We start from the raw sequence: 9,829 nt of genomic DNA on the forward strand, positions 1-9,829 counted from the left end.
TAAAGGAGAAACCCAAAGCTTCTTTGCATTTCTTCTCTCTCTGTTTGTTTTGTAATAATATAAGTTCGGACTGGGCGAAATGCCACATCAGCAGCGTCTACAGTGCCTTGTCTGTAATTGTGCTAAGTAGCATAACTAAAAAAAACAAACTTTTTGACTGAAACTACAGCAAGACTGCGAAACAAATCAAACCAGATTTTATTCTGCAAATTAGGTACTACAAAATCATAAACATGAAGAAGAACAATAAATAGTCTTGCGTTTCTGCTCGTAGGTGTCCTTGTGATCTCTTAATATATAATTACTTGTTAACTTTGCTGCATTGTTTCCTGATTTCACCAGCCTTGCCAGTGAGAACTCCAATCCTACCCATATTCACCATTGAAACTCCAAAGTCATCAAAGAAAGTAGAACCGCCAGTAGCAGCTTGAAGTTTGACATACGATTTAGTCTTGGTATTATTAAGGAGAGCTGCATCTGATTCGAACAAACCCATTCTCTTAGCTACAAGAGTATAGTAACTTGCATCAAATGTTTTGAAGCTTCCTGGATCCATTTCCGCGAGTGTGGTTTCATCACCTAGCTTATTGCATTTGCTCTTCAATCGTTTTATATAGTTAGGATCCAATTTGGGGTCAGTAGTACCCAGCTTTCCCGTGAAGTTATAGAGACGGTAGTCGAAGGAGTGACAGTGAGACGTCCCAACGGTGTGTGCACCTGAATTAGTATAAAAAAGAATTCATTAAATCACTATTACTTTTTTTTGCCTAAAAAAATCATTTTAATTAAGTGTTGCCTGCATATCCATGGTGTTATGGTACCTGAAAGAACTACAAGGTCTTTTATGCTTAGCCCCTTTCCTTGAAAAATTCTTATCAATAGGGTAATGTTGGCATATGGTGGTGGTAGATTGTCTGAGGCCTCTGTTATGCTTGAAACCCTTCCATCTTTTCGTCCAGTTTCGACTTCCCAAGATGGTCCCTTGATCTGAGATGATGCCAAAATTTCATGTAATTGATCTGAAATCAAAAGCAACACTAATTTTGATGATCGGGAATGAATAATTGCAGGCAGAAGTTTAATCATTACCGTAGCAGCCGCGTCTCTAGCTACTATAGCCAATATGTCAGCACATGAAACCACACCAGGACATGCCTTTTCCAGTGCAGACTTGACTCTATCGATAATTTGAAATCCCCGAAGGCTTAGATTAGAAGCAAAATCTTTTTCAGCTTGTTTTGTTGAAGAGTCCAACAGCACTGACCCATCACAACCCTGTACGTACGTACAACAAGCCAATTTATGTGTTGAAACAATATTCTGAAAGCTAGGCATGAAAATAATCGAGAAAGGAAAGATAATTCTTCAAATTAAGCAATCTGAAATAACTGAAGCATCCTTCAGCATTAATCATGCATACACGTACCCTGACGAAACAATCGTGGAAATGCAATCTTATCAAAGGCGCGGCAAGTGTAGGTGCTTTTGATAAGATTTCGACCATAACCTTCTTAACAATGGCCTCGGCTTCTGGGCATGACTTTTCATAAAACCCTACTTTCAGTTCCTTATGCGCATTTGCAGGGTCAAGAACAAGAAGAACTACAAACATGAACTGGAGGAATAAAACTGAGAAAAGCTTTCGGGTGGCCATCGCGTAAAGATCGAAAAGCTAGAAAACTTAATTTGATCAGGTAATTGGAATCGGATGTTGTTAAACATGTATAATATACATGCGCTTTTATACTAAACCCAAAGCCACTGAGATTTTGTAGAAATTAAGGCTGTCATCACTTGATGATGTTGGCGTCTTGTTAGTTTGCTCTGTTTTTTTAGTACAAGTTGTAACTGCGTAATTGATGGATCAAGTAATTGTCTGACTATTCAAATGTCTTGCAGAAAAGTCCCGATCGACTGATTGATGTACAATTTACTTCTGAAAATGAGTTCCTCGCAAATACGCGTTGAGTAATTCAAGGAAATCTCCTTTGTCCGATAGCCTCGAGAGTGTAAATTAATACAAGGTTTTGAATCATAGGACATGATCTGGTTTATAGTTTTATACATGAGTTCCGCGCGTCCCGAGACTACTACTCTACCAGCCCTTGGAGTTAATATGTAAATCATTCTTATGTCAAATAATAATTCCCATATATATCGTAAGAATGATTTAATATCACATGTATCTAAACAACTAATTATTATATATAATCCTACAAGTACGTACGATGACCTTTTTTCTCCTTATAGTCATAATTGAATCTCTTCTCATGATATATCGCACTAGTTAATCATGATCACTAGGCCGCCACCGTTCAAATCGAACGTCTTTGATCATGCTATAATCAAACCCTACCTGCAGGTTGCTCCACAAGAGAGACTTGATATCCCCTGCATGTACGTACGCGGTAGCTGGCGGACATTAATGCAACCCAAGGTTAACCTTCATTAGGTGTTACTGATCGATCGTGTTGAACCATTCAACTCGTACCAACACAGCTTGCTAATTAATTGCATGCTCTGTAAACCACACGTACACTGAGTTCTTGATTGTCTATCTAGTCATGTACGTGTCGACAAAGATGTAGTTTTTGGGCTTTTTTATTTTGGCGTTGGCGAAATGTTTCCACGCGTAATTAGTATTACTCTACCCTTTGACACCCACTTCTTGGCCATGTCGATCGAGGCCATATACAGAACATGCAGATTCCATGTCATCACAGAGAGTAGTTACGTGTAATATGGGCAGGATACCAGCTTCCTGCAGCTATCTAGTGCACATGCTTCGTAAAATCATAGTCAACTTCAGATCGAGAATCTTTCAACGGATCAGATATATAGCAATCTGCATTGGTACGTAGGGGTTAGATATCATGTCTTGTTTGAATGTTTCCAAACGACTAGCTAGCAATTATCATCAGTACAGATCAAGTGAAAGCTCGTAAACCAAAGTCTTGGTACGTAGTCTTCTCATTTTGGCCTCCTTCCTTCCCCACAGAAAGGACCACCGGAGAATATTCTACTCTTGGGACTTATAGACCAAGTCTTGGTCTTGTCATTTTGGACTGTCGTTTAAAATATCAGCTTTTATTATTATTATTATTATTTGGACAATGATAGACCACAAACTTTATTACAACTCAATTACTATTACATATTATTACTATATTAATATTTTGATCTACTTTAATTCAAAATTTCTGTACTTATAACGTACAGTTTAAGGTAAATAAAATAATATTTTTTCTTTTATACTAAGTCGTAAACAACTTGTAGCATATATAGTTGTTCTTATATCATTTTCCTTATTATTATTACTACTTTTTTTTTTTGGGGGGGGGGGGGGTTGTTAAAGAAGCCAGAGTGTAGATCTGCCCTTGATGCATGGAGAGGGTAAGGCAAGGTGGCCACATCCAACCTGACCTTCTATATATATATATGCACTTTTTAAGTATATATTGAGTGCTGCATGCATGCTATATTTCATTCGGCCTAAACTTTGAAAACAGAAAGTGAAAAACAATTGGTGGCAAATTCAGATTTTGCGCTCTTCAAATCAAGCAGGTTCCATGCAAAAGCTTCATCATGCTAACTCTTTTGAGTTCACCCTTGTATTTGTTATTGTTTTGACGAGATATTCTATTTCAAGCTACTTTACATACAAATCTGACAATATTGATATTGGCCAAGTTCCGTGCCAATTGGAACTCATGTGCAAAGTAATGAGAAATATTGAACACGTACAGCAAATTAAGCAAAATATTCATGGATTAACCTTCCCCACCATTAATGACCTATATATTCACCAACATACAGTACTCAACCAAGAAAGGCAAAGCTGTCATTTTGAATTGGAATTCACATGCATGCACTACTTCTCAATCCGTTAAGCAAATTAAAACTGATTAAAGAGACATATATCAACATTGGGGGATATATGATTGTCATGAGAGAATAAGTACCATCAATATTGTTCATCTATAATTGCTTCTTAATTGATTATGCAACTTAGACTGCTTCCACCAAAAACATCAGCATCTGGATAGATCACGGCCAATCTCTCTCTCTCTCTCTCTCTCTCTCTCTCTCTCTCTCTCTCTCTCTCTCTCTCTCTCTCAGAGCCACGCTATTTGCTTATTCATTTTTACTGATAAATTATGTCCACACCACGTCACATACAATAGTTGGATGATATTGATACCGGCCCCTACAATCTCACTCTCTCCCCTCGTGTGTATCACGTATATAGTACGCGCGTACGTACCGTGGAAGCTAGGAATTAAAATCATGAATGAATAAATCAGGACATGTCAAATGCTGACTGGTTACTGTAGTCATGTTCAGCCCAAAAAGAAACTTTGTGGTAGGACATTATTTGATCAGATAGTCGGCCTAGTGCCCCGGCTCCCTCCCTTTTTCTTAAAAAAAAGAAAGATATTACGTACATGTGATTAATTTCACATGTAGGCCGTCAGGATCGGCAATGATGAAACAGAAAATTTGGATCATGATCATCATCTGGATTCTGGAATTGAGCAACACAACCAATTCGATCCGTACATGCATGCATGTTACTGCAGTGTGTGGACAGCCATTGTATTCTTGTTTCTTAAATGTTTATTTTTGCGGAACAAGTACAAAAAAAAAAAGTTAATTAATTGGGCTGATCACGACGAAGCTGAACTTTTCCTTAACAAATCATATAATAATTATGGGCTTTCAAAAGGTACGTAGTACTGGAGGATACGCAATTGAACTTTCACTTCTCTTTTCATTTTTCAGATAAATAAAATGAAAAATTATATAAATTATCTATATATATATATACACTTTTGTTTTTATTAGAATTCCAAGAAGGTTGTGTTGGATATTTTTGCTGTGCAAAATGATCGCATGCATTGGCAAATTAGACCAAAGATGAGGGAGGAAACTATCGGCCGAGCAGGTGGCCTGGGATCATCATTTTATTAGAATCAGTGACCCTATGGAGCATTTTTACAAACACAAAGAAGGTATATACGGCACTGCACCAATAGAAGGAAATCAACAGCAGAGTCCTCTCAATGTACAACAGAAGACACCAATGTATTCTAGAATATAACAATAGAGAAATATAACAATAGAGAAATTAGTTAAAACTTCTCTCAAATTTTGTAACAGAAGATATTATTTTTTTCATTTTCTCACTGTGTATAAATACATGCAAATGATCAATGAAAAGTTCATGTTAAAATGCCAAAACCTCTGTTTGTCTAACATGGTATTATGAGCCAGCAAGGACTAACGTCACCTTGATCCATGGCTACCCTACCCTCTCCGAATTTTTCTCTCTTCAAATCTCTCTTCCTTCTCTCATATCGTTACCATCAAACTCAATAGTGATAATTGCCTTCTATGGAAGGTTCAGATATTAGCCTATCTAAGAGTTCAAGACCTCTTTGGCTATGTGGCTTTGTCGATGGGACTCAAGCCAGACCCTCAAAGCTCTTACTTGACTCTACAGACTCCATACCCAAACCAAATCCAGTCTTCACTACATGGTGCCGAATGGATCAACTGGTGTTGATTGTTCTATTCTCCTCACTGTCCGATTCTATTCTTGGGCATGTTCTTTCCTCCATAATAGCACAAGAGCTCTAGACTTCCCTGGCCTCAATGTTTACATCTCACTCTCAAGCAAAGGAGTTTGAAGTTTGATTTTAGCTTACAAATCTCTCCAAAGGAGACCAAACAATTTCTTCATACTTCGCAAGGTACGTTTTCTCATTGATTCTCTGGCTACTACTGGGACTCCTCTCCCTGACAAAGAAGTAGTCACTTATATGCTCAATGGTCTCGGCTCCTCTTATGAGTCTTTTATAACATCAATTACTACAAGGGCAGAGCCCCTTTCTTCTCATGAGTTATACCAACTCTTACTTATACATGAAACTGGCATGACACATTTAACTCAAAGTGTTATCTCCACCATTGAGCCCTATGCAAATTTTAGTGCCTCTAGTGGACGTGATCAACGTCATGGGTCTCCTTTGGGTGGATGCCAAGGTAGAGGCAAGGGCCGAAACTTTAATCCTTCTCATGGTGGACGATTGTCTTCCTCCTAGAATCTTGCCCAACACTACATGGCTCAGAGACCCACATGCTAGGTCTGCAACAAAACAGGGCATGTTGCCCTTCAATGCCATCACAGGTTTGATCATTCCTATCAAATTGATCCTCCAAGTTCATTCTCAGCAAACTACCCGGCTTCATTTTTGGATTCTACTTGGTACCCCGATTTTGCAGCAACACATCACATTACTAATGATCTAAGTAATCTGAATATTTCCTCTGAGCAATATCAAGGTGGTGACACAATACATGTAAGAGATGGAGTTGGTCTTAATATCCAACACCTTGTCAATCCAGTCTTTCCTTTGTTTCTTTTTCTTTCACTCTTAAAAACATACTCCATGTGCCTTCTATTACTAAAAATTTGGTTTAGGTCATTCATTTTTGCATTGACAATTCTTGTTTCTTTGAGTCTCGCTCTTCCCATTTTTTTGTGAAAGACAATCAAGCGGGGAAAATCTTCTTCACAGGACCTACCATAATGGACTCTATATTTTTCCAAAAAATTTGTCTCTAGTTTCATCTCCTTCTACACATGTTGGTGAACATACTACTCTAGCTCAATAGCACTGAAGGCTAGGACATCCTTCTCTCAAACTTGTCTCCCGCATTCTGCACACCAACTATTTTCCAAAGTCTTCCACCTAGTCTGTTTTTTATTAAATTGAATGTCCTCTTGCAAAATAGCATTAACTCCCTTTTTGTAATAGTCGGGCTCATTATTCTCGGCTCTTAGAATTAATTTGTGCTGATTTTTCGTGCCCTTATGCCTCAAGACTTGGATACAAATATTATCTTTCTTTTGTTGATTATTACACTCGTTACACTTGATTCTTTTTAAATTCGATATTATTACTATTTTCACTACCTTTTTACTTATATTGAATGACTGTTTAACACTAAACTCGTCATATTACAAACAGATGGTGGAGGGGAATTTAAACCTTCAACTCTAATGTGTCAAAAATTGGGTATAACACACTGTTTCTCGTGCTCTCACATGCATCAACAAAATGGCCTAGTTGAAAGAAAACATAAGCACATATTTGAAATTGGGCTCGCACTCTTAGCCCATTCCTCTATTCCCTTTTCATATTGGGCCTATGCCTTCAAGTGTGTTGTTTATCTCATTAATATTCTTCTTTCTCTAGTTATTCAAAATCAAACTCCTCATTTTCGTGTCTATAATTCGAATCCTTATTATACTTTTAAAAAAGTATTCGGAAGTCAATGTTGGCCTAATATTCAACCTTATCTTGCAAATAAATTAAATTTTCGATCAGTCCATGTCTATTTTTAGGATATGGTTCTTCACATAAGGACTATAAATGTTTAGACATATAAAATAAAATAAAATAAAATAAAAATCGACTATATATATCAAGAGATGCTATGTTCAATGAGGCTTTATTTCCTCTTTCAAATTCTCAGCCCACCTCTCCATTAATCACCCAACACTCTAATACAACCCATTTACCCATTCTTCAACCCTCAATACTTGGACCTGGCCCAAGCCCACTATCTACTCTTCCCCCATCTGAAAATCAGTCTTCTTCTACCTTGCACTCCCCTATTTTTTCTTCTGTTATTTGGCCACATACTGCCTCACCTTCTATTTCTAATTCCTCTTCACCAGTTTTGATTCCACCCCGGTCTCCCATAATAACCCTAGCCCAAACAAACTCTTCTAGACCTCGAGCTTTCATGGATGGAACTGTTCCATACCCTTCATGTTTTTGTCTTACCACCTCGACTACAGTCCCAAATGAACCTTCCAGTTACTCCATGGCTTCAAAGTTCACTGAATGGAAGGATGTGATGTCTCAGGAGTTCATGGCCCTGCAAAAAAAAAAAAAGAAGGTCTCTAGTTCCTTTCACTTTTGCGACTAACGTTCTTAGTTATAGATGGGTCTTTCATACAAAGACAATGCTGATGGCTCCTTCCAAAGCAGAAAAGCACATTTAGTAGCTAAAGGGTACCATCAACTATATGGTCTAGATTATAATGAGACTTTTAGTCCAATGGTGAAGCCATCTACTATACAGTTAATCTTGTATATTGCTATAACCTATGCATGGTCGTTGGGCCAAATTGATATCCAAAACGCTTTTTTGATTGGCACCTTAATTGATGATGTCTATATGCAGCAACCTTGGGATTTTATTGATCCTCACATGCCCACACATGTATGCAAGCTACACAAAGCTATATATAGCCTCAAGCAAGCCCCAAGAGCATGGTTTTGGCCTCAACTCAGCTCCTAGCTTCTCAGGTGTGGCTTTCTTGCAACACAAGCAGATCCACGACTCTTCATTTTAAATCATGGTGGTGTTCATATATACTTACTGGTCTATGTTGATCATGATATAGTCATCACCTCCTCTAAGGCTTCAGTAATTGATCTTTTGTTAAAAGATCTAAGCCATGACTTTCCAATAAAAGACTTGGGTAGTTTATCCTACTTTCTTGGCCTAGAAGTTGACTACACATCTGTAGGTGTCTTAGTCACCCAACGCAAATATATCCATTCCTTACTTGTACGCAGCCAAATGGTTCATGCCAAGCCTATCTCTTCTCCCATGGCAGCATCCTTGAAGCTCTCAAAGTTTGACTCACCAGACTTTGATGATCCAACATTGTACTGAAGCATTGTTGGTGGCCTATAATATCTATCTCTCACTCGGCACGACATTTCATTTGTTGTCAACAAAATATGCCAATTCATGCATGCTCCCAAAACATCTCACTGGGTTGCTGTTAGGAGAGTTCTCAAGTATCTAAAAGCTACCATTGACCATGGTCTTCTCTTCAAAAACCAGTCTCATCTCACCTCTCAAGCATACTCGAATGGGAATTAGGGGAGCTATCCATATGATCGTCGATCAACAGGGGGATTCTGTGTATATCTTGGTCATCACCTCATCTATTGGAGGTCAAAAAAATAAAAGACTGTAGCCCATTCATCAATGAAAGCTGAGTATAGGTCATTGGTATCTTTAGCTGTAGGAGTTATTTGGCTTCAGACTGTTCTTCGAGATTTGGGTGTCCTCTGGCTAACGCTCCAATTCTTTGATGTGACAACATTGGTGTGACCTTCCTCTCTACCAACCCAGTTTATCACTCGAAGACCAAGCGTATAGACATTGATTTTCACTTCATCAGAGATTGAGTTCCTGCCTACACCCTCCAAGTTCAATTTTGCAGCTCAAAGGATCAAATAGTAGATGTTCTTACAAAGCCACTTGTTTCAAAAAAATTCATCCATTTTCGATCAAGCCTCGCTATGGTTGACACCCCACTAGACTCGAGGGGCATATTAGAATCAGTGACCCTATAGAGCATTTTCACAAACACAAAGAAGGTATATACGACACTTCACCAGTCGAAGGCAATCAACATCAGAGTTCTCTCAAAGCACAACAGCACACACCAACATATTCTAGAATATAACAAGAGAGAAATTAGTTAAAACTTCTCTAAATTTTTGTAACAAAAAATATTCTTTTATTCGTTTTCTCATTGTGTATAAATACGTGCAGATGATCAATGAAAAGTTCACGTTGAAATGCCAAAACCTCTATTTGTCTAACACATTTGAATGAACGAGACTCTCTCCTTAATCTTATCTGTTTTGATTCTAATAGATCCACCCGAGTGTTCAAGTTATAAAGTGATTATATCAAGCTATGAAGGGGAAATCAAACAAGTGTTATTCAA

At 38.0% G+C, this 9,829-nt stretch overlaps 1 protein-coding gene across 1 annotated transcript; it reads right to left on the reverse strand.

Moving 5' to 3' along the window:
• Positions 1 to 1,761, reverse strand: LOC122279523 (peroxidase 27-like). The gene is made up of 4 exons (XM_043090209.1): positions 1,427 to 1,761; positions 1,090 to 1,275; positions 822 to 987; positions 1 to 717 (listed from the first exon to the last, which is right to left on the reverse strand). Exons 1-4 carry the CDS (start codon positions 1,652 to 1,654, stop codon positions 302 to 304), a joined length of 996 nt encoding a protein of 331 aa, XP_042946143.1. The 5' UTR covers positions 1,655 to 1,761; the 3' UTR covers positions 1 to 301.
• Between the last annotated feature and the right edge of the window lie 8,068 nt (positions 1,762 to 9,829).

The sequence above is a fragment of the Carya illinoinensis genome, chromosome 10, assembly GCF_018687715.1.
Source record: "Carya illinoinensis cultivar Pawnee chromosome 10, C.illinoinensisPawnee_v1, whole genome shotgun sequence".
Classification (NCBI taxonomy): domain Eukaryota; kingdom Viridiplantae; phylum Streptophyta; class Magnoliopsida; order Fagales; family Juglandaceae; genus Carya; species Carya illinoinensis.

What these genes read in the sequence shown, in the direction of transcription:
- LOC122279523 (XM_043090209.1), bottom strand. Translation starts at nt 1,654, where the DNA reads ATGGCCACCCGAAAGCTTTTCTCAGTTTTATTCCTCCAGTTCATGTTT. An exon ending in TCCACGATTGTTTCGTCAGG is followed by an intron (nt 1,276 to 1,426) that starts GTACGTGTATGC and finishes ACGTACGTACAG; the next exon opens with GGTTGTGATGGGTCAGTGCT. An exon ending in CTAGAGACGCGGCTGCTACG is followed by an intron (nt 988 to 1,089) that starts GTAATGATTAAA and finishes GCATCATCTCAG; the next exon opens with ATCAAGGGACCATCTTGGGA.